Source organism: Gekko japonicus, unplaced genomic scaffold (assembly GCF_001447785.1).
Source record: "Gekko japonicus isolate JY-2015 unplaced genomic scaffold, Gekko_japonicus_V1.1 scaffold1022, whole genome shotgun sequence".
NCBI classification, from domain to species: Eukaryota; Metazoa; Chordata; class Lepidosauria; order Squamata; family Gekkonidae; genus Gekko; species Gekko japonicus.
Genome location: NW_015177040.1, coordinates 244,045 through 259,400, shown reverse-complemented (window position 1 = coordinate 259,400; position 15,356 = coordinate 244,045). Strand labels below are relative to the sequence as shown.

Genomic DNA, 15,356 nt, shown 5'->3' with positions numbered 1-15,356 from the left:
CCCGCGAACAGGCTCAGGGCGGCTTACATGGGGGCACAGCCCATACATAAAAACAGTATAAAGCAGTAAAAACTATTAAGTCACAACAAAAACAAATAAAGTGCTCCATACAACATGATGGTCTCTGAAGATGGTATCGATCATTTCATTAGGGTGAAATTGTCCTGTCGATGGTCCAAGCTAGTCCAGCAGCATCAGTGCCATGCAGAATTATGGCAGTTCTTCCGGGGACCACTCCCAGCCCCGTTGTTTCAGTTATGGTAGTAATAGAGGTGGCAGAGGTGGCGGCCCCTATATAAAAGCCTTGCGGAAGAGCTCCGTCTTGCAGGCCCTGCGGAATTGCATAAGGTCCCGCGGGGCCCTGATCTCCGGGAGCTCGTTCCACCAGGTCTTTCAATGAGCAAGGAGTTTGGAAGGTTACTTCCTATACTTAATAAGTCTGGCACAAGAAACTGTTTAGTCTGCTGGTGTAGGACAGCAAGCTTACTCACACTGTTGCCAGGTAAGAGGTTGGGGGAAAATATTTGTACAAGAGTCCGTTTCTGAGAATACGTTCCTCAGTCGTTGCTTCAGGAAGCCAGTTTGCACACACATACTTTATTGACATATCGAAGTCAACCCAGGTTGCTTTTCACAATGGATTTTTTGCATATGGAATAGTTTGGCATGTCTCTAGGTGTGTGACTCACCACATCCTGGTTCAGCCCTCTTTCCAGAGATGTTTCAGGAGGTGACAAGTTGCAACCAGGACACCCGCAGTGCCGTCTGTCATATCCTCCCCCACTTTACCAGCAGAAAGACCCATCAGAGATTCCTCAGAACAGAGGTCCCCAACCTTCTTGAGTCTGCGGGCACTTTTAGAATTTTGACATAGCATGGTGGGCACAGCCACAAAATGGCCACCACAGGAGACGGAGACAGCCACAAAATGTCTGCCCTAGGTTACCTTCGGTCACATTGTGAAAATTCTTGTCCTGCAGGGGCAGCTGCTGTACAGCCAATCAAATCCCCGATAGCTGATCAGAAGCCTTCCTCAGCAAAAGCCATGCCTGGCCATGCCCACTTTCTAAAAACACTTGGCAGGCACCAAGAAAGATATTGGTGGGTACTAGGGTTACCAAGTGGCACTTACCTTGCCGGCGGGGGACTCCCGGGTGGATCCCGGCGCGCGCCGCACACAAGTCACCAGGAAGTGACATTATGACACCGGGCATCCTGGGGGCGGGGCCATGACCATACAAGGGAAAACCATAGAGTTTTCCCTTGTATGGCCGTGGTCCCACCCAATGTTCCCTCTAAGCTATGGAGTCCTTTGAGCAAAAATTCTCCTTTGTGAACTACTAGCATTAAAGTTGTGAGCAGTTGATTTAGCTACTGCATATGTTAGTTTGCTCTGGAGCCCTCCTTCCTGAGCTAAGACAAAAATGAGTGAGCTGGAGGCTAAAAAACTGTGAGCTAGCTCACACTAACTCAGCTTAGAGGGAACGCTGGTCCCACCCCCAGTGTGCCCGCGTCACTTCCTGGTGACGTGCACGTCGGGGAGCAGTTAACCCCGGGGCCCGATCTGGCGTCGCCAGGGAACGGGCCTCTGGGGCGGGGGGTTCCCCGCCCCCTGGGGGGACTTGGGATCCCTAGTGGGTACCAGGAAAGGTACTGGAGGGTGACATGGCACCCATGGGCACCATGTTGAGGATTCCTGCTCTAGCAGTTAAACTGTACTTGTTTGTGCCTTCAGTAACAAAACTTTTTTAAAAGGATCTGCCAGTGTCAAACAGAGACAGTGGTTTACTTGTCAGAAAAGTTAAAAAAGACTATCCCAGATCATTTGTCATTGCAAGCCACTATGAACATTTATTCCTGAATAAGAAAGAAGGAACCTTCTGAAAGTAATTTTGTCAAAGTCTGTTTTTCTCTCCCTTCTTCTAGGATCTGGCTACGCCGCTGCAGAAAGACAGACCAATGAAGTGTACGTCGAGGAAACGCCACATGTTTCTCTCCCAGAGTACAGAGGTAAAAGTTATCAACCGTTTGGGCTTAAAGGTGCCACTGGACTCAAATTTTGTTCTTAAACCTTCTGTGAGGGGATTTCTTGAAAGGATGTTCCTGCCTAGACTGTACAGGCATTAGTGATTCTAAACAAACACTGTAACCCATTTATTTTTTCTTATTCTTAATCTGAATGTATTAATTTCCTTCCTTTGGGAGAATTAACCAAGAATCTACCACCTATCTTCAAGTGTTATCATTTATTTCATTTTAAAGTCCTTCGTCGCAAATTCTTAGTCTGCTGTTTTGGATATTATTTTTATTGATTTTTGGGGGGGAAACATAGGGTCATCTTTGGAATACCCACGGCAAAACCCCATCTCTTTGGATGCCCTGTCTCTAGTTATTGAGGCAAACAGAGCCAAGGAGACTAAAGACCAGTGGAAAGGCCCAGAGATCTCCCACCCCCATCTCACTTCCCCTAACTGCAGTTTTAGGGAATGTTTCTCTTCCGCAGCCACCTATTATTACTGTCACCATTTGTCTCCACAGTGTTTCTGTGGACCTTTTCCATAGTACCAGGAGGACAAAAGAGAGAGGAATTCATACGGAAGTTGCCAGGCAACCACCATGTGCATCCTCTCGTCCTTTCTGGGAACAGGCCTCCCTAGTCAGCCTGGAGAATGCCAGCCGTGGGATCCAGTGGGGACAGCCAGCAGCTGCTGTTTACTCTGCAGCTGGGTCGGTCTCAAGCAATAATGGATATTAAAAAGAAGAAATTAGTCAACACAAATCCAATTTATTGCGGTTGCTGAAACCAATTAGAGACAGCTGGTGGGGAAGTATACAGGCTAACTATGAGCAGAGTTTCGACAGAGCCAAGCTCCCAGACTTGTTGTCAGTGCCTGGAGAAAGTTAAGAAGAAATCAGGAAGAGAAGCCCATTTGTAGAATTACCTTCCTACTCAAGTGAAGACCTACAGCTAATTCACATATCAGAATATAGCAAAGTGGCCCTGACCTGGATAGCCCAGGCAAGCCCGATCTTGGAAGCTAAGCAAGATCAACTGTGGTTAGTACTTGGAAGGGAGACCTCCATGAAATACCAGAGGCAGGAGGCGGGGACAGGCTTTATCCAGCCATCTCTCTGAGTATCCTCCAGGCCCCCAGTAGGGGTCAGTCACAAGAGGTCAACCTGACTTCCAGGTGCAGACATACAAACACACACACAAAAATACCAAAAAGGGGGAAAGAATATAGCAAACTGCACCAAACAGTGTCTCAGATTATTAGTGCATCTCACTATTATCTGTTCTGAGTAGCAGTGGATCTCCGAGGCCTCAGGTCATGGTGCTTCTCAGCCCAATACCCACAGCACTACTAACTGGAGGTGTTAGGGTTTGAACCTTGGACCCATACTTGTTCTCTGCCATTGAGGCCTGGTTCACAAGTGCAGGAGAATGAGGTGGTAGAATGGCGAAGTGGCAGAATTGACTGCACCCTCTTCACATTAAAAAATCCACAAAAACAGAGAAGTCCAGAGAACGGAAAACAGCAAATGTGGAGGAAGAGTCCACCCCTCCACTCTGCTTGATGAGCTGGTTTTCTATTTGCAGACGTGTTTTGCTTTTAAACAGAGAAGATCATTCCAAAAATGCAGCCCTCCATTATCCTTCCTGTGAAGTCTGAAGAGGTACACCATCCATTCTACCATCTCATTCTCTGCATAGGTGAAGTGACTCCCTCACTCACAGATGGATTAAAATAAAGACATTAGACATCCAATTAGCAGGCCCAACTCCTTGGTTGACCTGAACCCTGGCATTTCTCATTTTTAGCCGGATGTGGGAAAAGGGAAATAACGCTGCAGAATTATTTTGGTAGTCCTTTGCGATTTCTTCCAGTGTTGCGATCATTACAGCTTTTGCTCTTGACAGGTAGAATTTGCAGTCAGGTTTCTCTTTCTCCTTCCCTCCAGTGGCCCAGTGGTGTCACCGACTAAATATTCAACATGGGGAGGCTACCTGCTACTCTCCCCGCGGAGGGAATTACCGCAGCAGCATGGGGGCGCGCTGCGAGCTCGCCTGCCACCGTGGATACCGCTTAATTGGCCGGAGGTCCGTCCATTGCTTGCTAAACCGCCGTTGGTCTGGGATGACCTACTGCAGACGTAAGTGACAGCCATTTGTGTTTGGATGTCAAACCAGTTCCTGTGACCTGTTCCCCCACCCTGGTCATTTTCAGGAAATCCTAACCAAGTTGTGCCATAGCCCATCTGCCACCGGGGATACCGCTTAATCGGCCGGAGGTCCGTCCATTGCTTGCTAAACCGCCGTTGGTCTGGGATGACCTACTGCAGACGTAAGTGACAGCCATTTGTGTTTGGATGTCAGACCAGTTCCTGTGACCCGTTCCCCCACCCTGGTCGTTTTCAGGAAATCCTAACCAAGTTGCGCCATAGCCCATCCTTCCCCTATGATCAACAGAGCTGTATCTATGCTCAGAGCAAATCAAAATCACATCAGACTTACAGCAGCTGTATGGGCCACCAAGGGCACTGGCCAGCACCACAGTACATTCCTGCATTTGTTTCTGAGAAATAGATTTTACGCATTCAGCAAACCCGCCGGCAAATTTGGCTCTCGAAATGACCTACAAGTGAAAGTAAAGCATGAGCCATCCAAAATATTATGAATAAAGACTATACAAAAACCCTGGCTGTGTCCGTTGCAAAACAGGTTAAACAAAAAAAAAATCATAAAAATCAGTAACACTTAAGAAGCAATAATCTCTTTTGAGAGCCTGTTTGGTGTAGTGGTTACGAACAGCAGACTCTAATCTGAATAGCCAGATTTGATTCCCCCACTCCTCCACATAAAGTCAGCTGGGTGACCTTGGGTCAGCCACGGTTCTCTCAGCACTGTTCTCTCAAGAGCAGTTCTTTCAGAGCTCTCTCAGCCCCACCTACCTCACAGGATGTCTGTTGTGGGGAGGGAAAGGGAAGGAGATTGTAAGCTGCTCTGAGACTTTGAGTGAAAGGTAGGGTATAAATCCTCCTTCTTTCCAAAACAAGCAGATTAGCTTAAAGTTAGCCAAAATGCAGCCAAAACAACAGAAGTCTTGTGGCACCTTAAAACCTAGCCAATTGATTTCATGAGCCAAAGACCAGCAGTACACTGGAAAAGCAGTAGAGCTACATGAACGAATAATAAAAGCTACTTTAAAAAACAATAACATAAATGCAGATGCTCTCTGCATAAATGCAGAGTCAGCAGAATGCCTGAATTATAGATAGTCAAGTCAGCAGAATGCCTGAATTATAGATAGGCCTTCACCCAATGCTAAAGCTTGAGACTGGCTGTCAGGCAGATAGATATAAGGGGAGCACTCAGAGCTAGACGATTGGCTAAGTATACCTAGGCAGCCACCACTCGTCCACACACTATTCTATCTCAAAGGGTTGTTAGGCAAAATGAAATTATGCCAGGCATAGTGCTCTGAGTTCCTATTGGACAGAATAGTTAAATGGAACCTCCAGATTCAGAGGCAGTATACCTCTGAGCACCAGTTGCTGGGAGGGAATGAAGCAGTGGAGGGCAGAACCATGTGTACTGCCCTGAGCTCCTTGGAGAAAAACCCAGGTGATATGATAAATAAGAGACTGAGGTGTTAACACCCTGCAGACATCTGCTTGGTCATGGGAAGCAGGATCACACCCTTTGGTATGATGGAGTCAAAGTCTCCTTATGTCCTAGATGTCATTAGTTTTATTTTAAGCAGGCAGCTGAGGTCATAACCTTTTCCTGGTTGGGCTTTGATATTTTTCACAGCTGTTAAAGGAGTTCAGCTGATGCTGTGTTTCTGGGCATGAGGATACAAGAAAGAGGAGGACTGCATTTTTTAAAAAAAAAATCATTTGCTGTTAGGAGCCGTCCTTGGCAAATCTGCCTCTCATTTCTGAAACATCAGATCTTTCAGAATTAAACGCCACCCTATAAACTACCGGCAAAATGCTGAGAACCAGTCTCCAGGTAAAAAAGAGAAGTAAACAGGTAGACAGGTCAGGAGGGCTTTGTTCTCAGGCTGCCTCTTCTCTACAGTGCTTCAGCCAGTGAGAAGCCAAATTAATTGCACGGGTCAAGACGGGGAACCATGTCAGTCTGTCTGTAGCAGTAGAAAAGAGTAAGAGTCCAGTAGCACCTTAAAAAGGTAAAGGTTCCCTTGCTCGAAAGCCAGTCGAGTCCGACTCTAGGGTTGCGGTGCTCATCTCCGTTTCCAAGCCGAAGAGCCAGCGCTGTCCGAATATGTTTCCGTGGTCATGTGGCCGGCATGACTAAACACCAAGGCGCACGGAGCGCTGTTACCTTCCCACCGAAGTGGTACCTATTTATCTACTTGTAATTTCTTGCTTTCGAACTGCTAGGTTGGCAGGAGCTGGAACTAGAGATGGGAGCTCACGCCATCATGCGGCACCCGGGTCTCGAACTGCTGAACTACTGACCTTTCGCAGCCTGCAGTTCAGCGTCTTAACCACTTGAGCCACCGCAGCTTAAAGGCTAGCAAAATAGCAAAGGCTTCCCCTCCGATGAATCCTCGGGCTTGTAGTTTCACGACCAGGCTCAAACTGGTGTATAGAAGCTGAACTATGAATCTGGAAGTTCCTGCTTCAAACTGCACTACAAACTCTCTAAGGGCTTTTAAGCAAGCCGCTCTCTCTCAGCATCGCCCCCACACTATGGGGATCATAATTCCTACTTTACAAAGTGGTTGTAGGGATAGCACGATTATGTATTTGAAAACTGTCATGCCAGTGTTAAGTCTCAGTTCTCTCTCTGGCTTCAGAAATCCGATGCCATACTTTGCAAGCGCTATACCATGGTTCGTACCAATGCTCAAATGGGGTAAAGCTCGACTCTCAGTGTTCCTACACCTGCCAGCCTGGATACCACCTGGAGGGGGATCGCAGACGCGTGTGCCTGGAGGACGGGCACTGGAGCGGCAGTGACCCAATCTGTGTAGGTAAATTCTCACCCTATTTAGGGTCCAGCTTTAAGCCTTCTCTCTCACACGCACCCGAGGCCCAAGTCACTGCTACGGTCCTCAGTCACCCCTCACATTATCTATTTATGTAAAACATTTAGATGCTGCCTTTACACCCAAATAGGGTCCCCACGCAGTATATTTAAAATAGCACCATGCTGGTAGGTTTCGTCCAGGGCTTTTTTTTTTGTAGAAAAAGCCCAACAGGAACTCATTAGCATAATAGGCCACTCCCAACAGCAGAAACTCATTAGCCTATTAGGCCAGACCCCTGACAGCACAGCTCATTAGCTTGTTCGGCCACACCCCCACTTTGCCAGAAGTGTGGTCATCCAGCCACGCCCACCTTTTGCTTCTTATTCTTTTTACCTTGTTTGTTGTCAAAACCCAGGGCTTTTTTTGTAGCAGGAACCCTTTGCATGTTAGACCACACACCCCTAATGTAGCCAATCCTAATGAGTTCCTGCTGTTGGGTGTGGCCTACTATGCTAATGAGTTCCTGCTGGGCGTGGCCAACTCGGGAGCCAGCCAAAACGCCGTTCCTGTGCGTTCCTGCTCAAAAATAGCCCTGGTTTCGTCCCCGATCAGTTACCTCAGAATAGGGCTAGCTCTAGCTTTCACTTTGTCAGTAGGGCTGCCAATTCCCGCTTGGGAAATTCCTGAAGATATTGGGTAGTGCTGTGGGGGGGGACATCAATGGGGATGTGATACTATACGGCCTGACCTCTGAAGGAGGCTGCGGTTTCTTCCGGGGGAGAACTGATCTCCGTAGTTTGGAGATCAGCTGTAAATTGAGGAGAACTCCAGGACTCTGCTGGAAACTGATAGCCCTATAGCTCTTTGTCATGCAGCATTTAGAAGAACAGAATCTCTATCCACAAAAGGATGGGAATCCTAAATGGTAGATTTTAGGTGATTTATGGTTTTTAATCTATATATGGAGAATAAAGGTTTGTCCACGCTACACGTGTTAAATTGGTGCTGCAACCTCCATCATTATCCTGGTTGCCTTATTCTGTAGATGGCTTTAGAAGGGGATTAGACAAATTCATGGGGAATAGGTCTATGAGTGGCTACTAGCCATGGGGAGTAAAGGGAACCTCCACATTCAAAGGCAGTAAACCCAGGGCTGGCTCGCTCACTAGGCGTTTGCCTAGAGCGCACCAGCCCTTAGGGGCGCCAAACTGCACCCGCCCTCCCACCAAAAGCCCCCCCCCACCTAAAGCCCTGCATTTCCATGGCCGGGTGACCCCTGCCACCAGCGCTGCCCGCCGCCTCTTTGGCCGGCTCACGTCTCCCTGCCTGCCCCCTCGGCTTCCCAGCGGAGTGCTTCTCCTCCTCCTCGCGGCCGGGGACTAGCAGCAGCAGCAGGAGCAGCAGGGCTGGGGGAGCGGCGGCTTGTGAGCGCCCCACCGGTCAGCTTCTTCTCCGGGTGCACTGACGAGGGGTGCCAAACTGAACCCGCCCCCTGCCAACCCCCCCCACTGGCTCTGACCAGGTAGGCGCACAGGGGGGGGCACGGGGGGGCGCCAGAAGGGATCCTCGCCTAGGGTGCACAATAAGCTGGGGCCGGCCCTGAGTAAACCTCTGACTACCACTGCCAAGAGGCATCATCAGGGAAAGGCCTTAGCCTCTATGCCCTGTTGGTGGAGCTGCCAGGTGTCTGGTATTGACTCGGACAGTCCAATATTTTCATGGAGGGGGCCGCTGAAAAAAATACCAGACATTTCAATGCTGGTTCGTACTTGGGCTGCCTTGGCACCACCTCCTCCAAGCCCAAACTGAGTGCTTTGCCTGCTCACCCTGCGAGGAGGCAGCGCCAAACTCAAGTGCAAAACAACAGCTATGGCTGCTGCTTTGCTCTGGGGCTGGGTGCTCCTCCCGTAGCAAACAGCACACTTGGTGCCGTTTGTGCTGAGGAAGGGAGGCGGTGGCTGAACTGCTGTTGCTTCACACCTGGGCTGGGTGCTCCTCCCACCGCAAACAGTGCGCTTTGTGCTGTTTACTCTAGGAGGAATTTGCAGAGTATTATTGTGTCTGTTTTGTATTTAAATATTCGGCAACCTTCGTTGTTGGACCTCCAGAGGAACTCTCTGGCCACTGTGTGAGACAATGCTGGACTAGATGGACTACTGCAGGGCTCTCTCTCCCCGATCCTTCCAGGGGTCCCCCTGACCCACCCACCTCAGAGTCGCCGGGGGTGTGTGTCACTCTCCAGGCCTTCCCTCTGTAGCCTCGCATGCAGAGGTTTTAGCTGTAGTGGGCGTGGTCAACTCTGAAGCCAGCCGGAACTCCGTTCCTGTACGTTCCTGCCCAAAAATAGCCCTGGGGATAGATAGCTCGAGCCAGTAACTGAAGTCACATTAGTACAGAAGAGAACAGAAACAGTCACTTGCCAATCTAGCCTGACATAGAAGCTCTTTTCCACTTGTGGTTTGTTTCCATGGAGTTCCTTCCAATTCTACCCAAGCAGATATAGACCCTCCAAAACTCAGATGCCCCGACTCTCGAGAGCGCATAGCAGAGCCTGACAAGCTGACCACCACGGTGTACTGGGACCGCCCGCGGGCCACAGATTCTGCTGACGGCGTCATCAAACAGTGAGCTTGTGGGAATGGCCCCCAGAACCTACTTCCTAGGGGGGATGGCTTCATTTGAGTCTGGAAACAAGGCCCCGCAGGGGTGAAAGGCCACTTCCCACCCACCACCCCAGCCTGACTCAGCTCTCTGTCTTTTGAGTCCAGCGTGATGCTCCGAGGCCCAGAACCAGGCTCTGAGTTCCCTGAGGGGGAGCACGTGATCCGCTACACCGCCTATGACCAGGCACACAACCGAGCCACCTGCAAGTTCGTTGTGAGAGTCCAAGGTAAGGTATAGGGAAGAGGACACTGACTTTTTTATACATCTAACCCCTGTATTTGTGGGCTGGAACTTTTCCATTTCAGGCTAGCCATGTAGCTACAGGAATTCCGAAAACCCTGGCCAGGAACTACCTTTGCCAGTTGACTACTTTGAAGCAGCCGAGCTTTTGATCCCAAACGTCCTGCCATACCATGATCACACACCTTACTTTCCCTTTCCTTATGCAAAATCTGGAGAAAGCTTACGTATATTATCTTCTTGTAACCCTTACAACAAGCCTCTAAGTTAGGTCATTACTAGTAGGGAAATGGGATTGTTGAGCAGGATGCATGGTTTGCGCAAGGCCACCTCATGAGTCCGTGACAGAAATTCAAACCGAGAGTTCCGGATTAATAACTCTGGCTAACCAACCTCTGTTGGCATACAGAATCTGCATTTACAGCACAGACACTTTCTCCTTGTGGGTACAGCTGCCAGTATTTAAGCTTCACAGTGGCTAGCCTTCACCTCCTGATGTGGGAAGTGACTGTGGAGAAACATGGAAGACTGAAGGAGCAGCTCAGGGCTTCTTCCTGGGCCTTCTAGTGCTTCTGTTAAAGCAAAGAGGGTTTTCTGTCTGTCCTCGAAGCTGACTAGTTTTCCCTCCTGCAGTGATCCGCTGTCCCGTTCTGAAGCCACCAGAACACGGTTACCTCACCTGCACCTCAGCTGGCAACAACTACGGAGCCACCTGCGAGTATCACTGCGACGGCGGCTACGAACAGCAGGGTACCCCCTTGCGGGTCTGCCAGTCCAACCGCCAGTGGTCAGGCTCTCAGCCTGCTTGCACACGTAAGTGGTTTTGGTGGGACCTATGCCTTTTTAAAAATCCCAGTCTTCCTCACAAGGGTGAGAGCCAGTTTGGTGTAGTGGTTAAGTGCGCAGACTCTAATCTGGGAGAACCGGGTTTGATTCCCCACTCCTCCACTTGCACCTGGCTGGATGACCTTGGGCAAGCCATAACTCTGGCACAGCTGTTCTTGAAAAAGAGCAGTTTCTGTCAAGAGCTCTCTCAGCCCCACCCACCTCACAGGATGTCTGTTGTGGGGAGGGGAAGGGGAAGGACTTTGTAAGCCGCTCTGAGACACCTTTGGGTAGTGAAGGGCGGGGTATAAATCCAATCTCTTCTCTTCTTCTTCACATAATTCTCCCCGCTTTCATGTTTTCCCCTCAATAAACATATGAGGGAGGTTAGGCTGTGAGTGAGCATCCCAAGGTCACACAGTCATTTTCATGCCCAAGCAGAGATTTGAGTTAGGGCTGCCAACCCCCCCCAGTAGGGCGGAATTCCCCCCGCCCCGGAGGCCCGTTACCCGACGCCAGGGAATCGGGGCCCGGGGGAAACTCCGCCCCGGCGTGCGCGTCACCCCGCAGTGACCTGGGGGCGGGGCCACACCATTTTAGGGGAAAACAAAGTTTTCCCCTCAAATGGCGTGGCCCCGCCCAGCGTGTGACGTCACTTCCGGTGACGCTCTGGCGGTGCGCGCGCACATCCGCAGACGGCTCCCGGACCGGCAGGACGCTCCCCCGCCGATACGTTTTTCGGATTTGGCAACCCTAATTTGAGTTCTGGTTTCCACAGCTCTAGGTTGACAAAGTAAATGCGGCACTTCTCAGCAGGTTGATGTTGACAGCATTGTACAAGGATGACATCAGTGGCAGATGTGATTTGGAACAAATGATATTGAAGGAAGGAATATTAGATTCAGTTGTCATGTTAAATATTGTTGGCTGTTTCCATGATTTACTGGGCCCACATTGTACGTCCCTCCCCTTTCTCCACTACCAAGTATGGAAGGAGGCATGGATGGTACGAATAGGAACCACAGAACAGGCCAGTCAGAATAAGCAAGATGAGCTAGCGATTCCATACTTGGCCCATGCTACGCTGTAGCAGGCTACCCAGAAACAAACTGCCTTGGGCCCCATCAAGACTCACCCAGGTGGAGCACGGCGGGACCAAGGGCAGAAAGTTGCAGTAGCCTCAGGGCCGGCCCTCCATCGAGAATTTTTAGGCAACGGCCTAGAGCGACCCTTTAAGAGGGGGTGCCCCGTGGCTGCTGGCCTGCCGCGACCCCGCACGGCAGCGGCGGAGACCGGCTTCCAGGTGTGCTCCTCCAGGGACTCCGCACTGCTCCGGTCTCCAGTGGGCCCCCTGCCGGGCTCTGCCCCACCCCACATTCTGACGCCAGCCTCGGGCAGCAGAGCCTACCTGCTGCCACCCTCGCTCCCTGGCTGCCGCGCGCCCACCAGTGTTCCCTCTAAGCTGAGTTAGTGTGAGCTAGCTCACAATTGTTTAGCCTCTGGCTCACACATTTTTGTCTTAGCTCAGGAAGGATGGCTCCATGGCAAAGTAATTTATGCAGTAGACAAATTGCTTGCTCACAGCTTTAATACCAGTAGCTCACAAAGGAGAACTTTTGCTCACAAGACTCCACAGCTTGGAGGGAACATTGGCGCCCACCCACCAAGGCCATGCTGGGCAAGGACTACATGCTGGCCATCATCCTGGTCAACTGCAACAGCCGCCCCCTTCCTGGCAGAAAAGCAAGCAAGCAGCCGGGCTGAGGCCATCCCCCGGCTGCACCCGTCCCCTTCTTCCCTCTTCTTCTTCTTCTTCTTCCTTGGGGCTGTCATGCTGGGGTGGGGGGCACCAGAAGGTATCCTCGCCTAGTGTACAAAAAAACCTGGAGCCGGCCCTGAGTAGCCTCAGCAACAGGGCAGCCTTTGCAGTCTGGCCCAGGGGAGCTCAAAAGGAGTGTGGAGGCAGGGAGCAAACCTTCCCCATCCCTCGTAACCCCTCCCCCCAGGGAAGCTGGGGAGCTGAATTTTTTTCTCCCACCATCTAGTATGTGTATACTGTTTTTATCTATTGATCGTCTTTTAGGTGGTTTTAATCTTGATTTTAGGAGCTGCGGTGGCTCAAGTGGTTAAAACGCTGAACTGCAGGCTGTGGAAGGTCGGTAGTTCAGCAGTTCGAGACCCGAGTGTGCCGCATGACGGAGTGAGCTCCCGTCTCTGGCCCCAGCTCCTGCCAACCTAGCGGTTCGAAAGCAAGAAATTGCAAGTAGATAAATAGGGACCACTTCGGTGGGAAGGTAACAGCGTTCCGTGCGCCTTGGTGTTTAGTCATGCCGGCCACATGACCACGGAAACGTCTTCGGACAGCGCTGGCTCTTCGGCTTTGAAACGGAGATGAGCACCGCAACCCTAGAGTCGGATTCGACTGGCTTTCGAGCAAGGGAACCTTTACCTTTACCTAATCTTGATTTTAATTTAAATAATTTTGTATATGACTTTGTTGTAAGCTGCCCTGAGCCCTGCTTGTAGGGAAGGGCAGCCTAGCAAATCTAATCTAATAAATAAATAAGAAATTATAGTGGAAGAACAAGAATTTGGTATGTTCCACCCATTGTCCCAGATTCCTTTCTGGACTGCCAGTTTCCATCTTGGCCGTGCCCCGGCCCATGAGGGTTTGACTTGGCCTTGCCCCTGGCATCAGTTATACAATAATATTGGCAGCTTTCCTCCAAGATGCTAGAAACTTCACAGGTTCTACCTCCTGATAAACTATAAAGGCACAAAAATTCTCTACTTTTCTCCCCGTCTTCTCCCCCTTACCTCAGCCATGCGGATCAACGTGGACGTGAACTCTGTAGCTGGCCTCATGGACCAGTTCTACGAGAAGCGCCGGTTGCTCATAATCTCGGCTCCCGACCCCTCCGACCGGTACTACAAGATGCAGAATGCCATGTTGCAGGCAAGTCTTTCTGGGCCTTCTGCATCCCCCACTGTCCTTTGCCCACCCCACAGACTCGGCACTAACCGAGCACTTTTCTCTCCTACACAGCAAGACACCTGCGGGCTGGACTTGCGTCACATCACTATCATCGAGCTGGTGGGGCTGCCACCCCATGAGGTGGGACGGATTCATGAACAACGGCTCTCGGACGACGTCATAGAAGGGCTCAGGTTAGTGCGAGCAAGCTAAGGACGGGCAAGAATCCGAACTGGGCGCTCCGGGCACCGGCATTTCTGGATAAGCAGATTCCGCTGTTCAGTATAGGAAAGCCAGGGTGGTGGCAGCAGATAGTGCACTGGGACTCAGGAGGACTGCTTCAGATCTCCACTCTGGAATGAAGAGTGGCCATTGAGGGGGTGACCTCAGTAGGTACTAGTATTTGTGCAGAACCTGCCACACACAACTGAGAGGTTCAACGAGAAAGGACAGAACAAGGATCTAGTAGCACAAATGAGGTTGTTGAGATAAGTGAACAGAATGCACCACTTGAGACGGAGATGCACCGGAAGGTACAGCAGAGGGCAACGGCCTTGGGCTCCTACCAAGTCCCAGTAGGGCCCAGGGTCCCCCGTGACACCTCGAGTCACAATGGGAAAGATCTCAGGCGTGTCTGAGATCTGGCTCCCAAGATTGTCCTTAAGGACCGATTCTGCATGAGGGAAGCCATTTCCATCTTAAAGTATGCATCCCTTCCACCCCCTAACGAGTCCTTCAAGGAGAATGGCCACAGTCCATTCTTGCAAGCAGCTTCAAGCAGCTTATACATAAGAAGCTGATACTTCATTTGCCATTTTGTTTTTTTGTAACTTTGTACCCTTGTTTTGAGGCAGCTGCTTCTGTTTTACTGTTGACAGCTGCAAAAGCTGAAACTGTACCGGTGTCATGAGCTGGCCTCAGTACTTTTTCCCGGAGAGGCAGCGAACCCTTTAAAGACACAAAATTAAAACCACAAACTTCAACTTTGTGGCTCCTTCTCTCAGCCATTAATTCTCTCTTGTGCTGTGCAGGGAGATGGGTTATTCAAGGCCTTTCTCCTTTCTGCAGGCAGTTCCTGCACGTCACCCGTTCCCGCTTCAACATGGTGTTTATTGACAAAGACGGCGTGGACCGTGACCGCTACATCCAGCCCGTCGCCCCTGAAGAGCTCTTCTCCTTTGTCGATACCTACCTGCTGACCAGCCAGGAAGAGCTCCAGAGGGAGCAGAATAGGGACACCTGCAATTGACGGTAGCCCCGCCACCTGTAAGGGCATTGGTAGACCTCCGACTCCCTCACCTGCTAAAGAATCAACTGGGCCTTTCCTTTTAAGCATCGTACTTGACTGCAGAGGAAAGAAGAATTGCCAACTCTGAACCTTTGGACAGAGCACAGGTTGCTTCTCCAGGGCTCTGTCACTGCAACACAGATGGCTACAAAAATAGGGCTGCCTTCACACAAACATTAAGGTGACTTGTAGGGATTGCACGGGAGTGCACACCTGACTTCCGCAGTGGTGCTGTCAAGGTTAGGCTTTGGGGAGTCCAGGGCCCTGACTCCTGGGCTCAAGAGGAGGAGGAGAGGCAGGCAGTAGCTTCACACATGAAGTCTACATGTTCATCTAAAGGGTGTTCCCCCATAAGACCATTAAG

At 50.5% G+C, this 15,356-nt stretch overlaps 1 protein-coding gene across 1 annotated transcript in view; it reads left to right on the top strand.

The window, feature by feature from the left end:
- The window catches only part of SRPX2 (sushi-repeat containing protein, X-linked 2), a 29,345-nt gene extending 14,300 nt beyond the window's left edge, over window positions 1–15,045 (top strand). The window contains exons 3-11 of the mRNA XM_015428024.1: window positions 1,927–2,010; window positions 3,964–4,155; window positions 6,828–7,004; window positions 9,499–9,625; window positions 9,770–9,891; window positions 10,539–10,718; window positions 13,553–13,686; window positions 13,777–13,898; window positions 14,773–15,045. Coding sequence (XP_015283510.1) covers window positions 1,927–2,010; window positions 3,964–4,155; window positions 6,828–7,004; window positions 9,499–9,625; window positions 9,770–9,891; window positions 10,539–10,718; window positions 13,553–13,686; window positions 13,777–13,898; window positions 14,773–14,953 — 1,319 coding nt within the window. The 3' untranslated portion in view covers window positions 14,954–15,045. The remainder of the gene's footprint in view (window positions 1–1,926; window positions 2,011–3,963; window positions 4,156–6,827; window positions 7,005–9,498; window positions 9,626–9,769; window positions 9,892–10,538; window positions 10,719–13,552; window positions 13,687–13,776; window positions 13,899–14,772) is intronic.
- The last annotated feature ends 311 nt before the right edge of the window (window positions 15,046–15,356 follow it).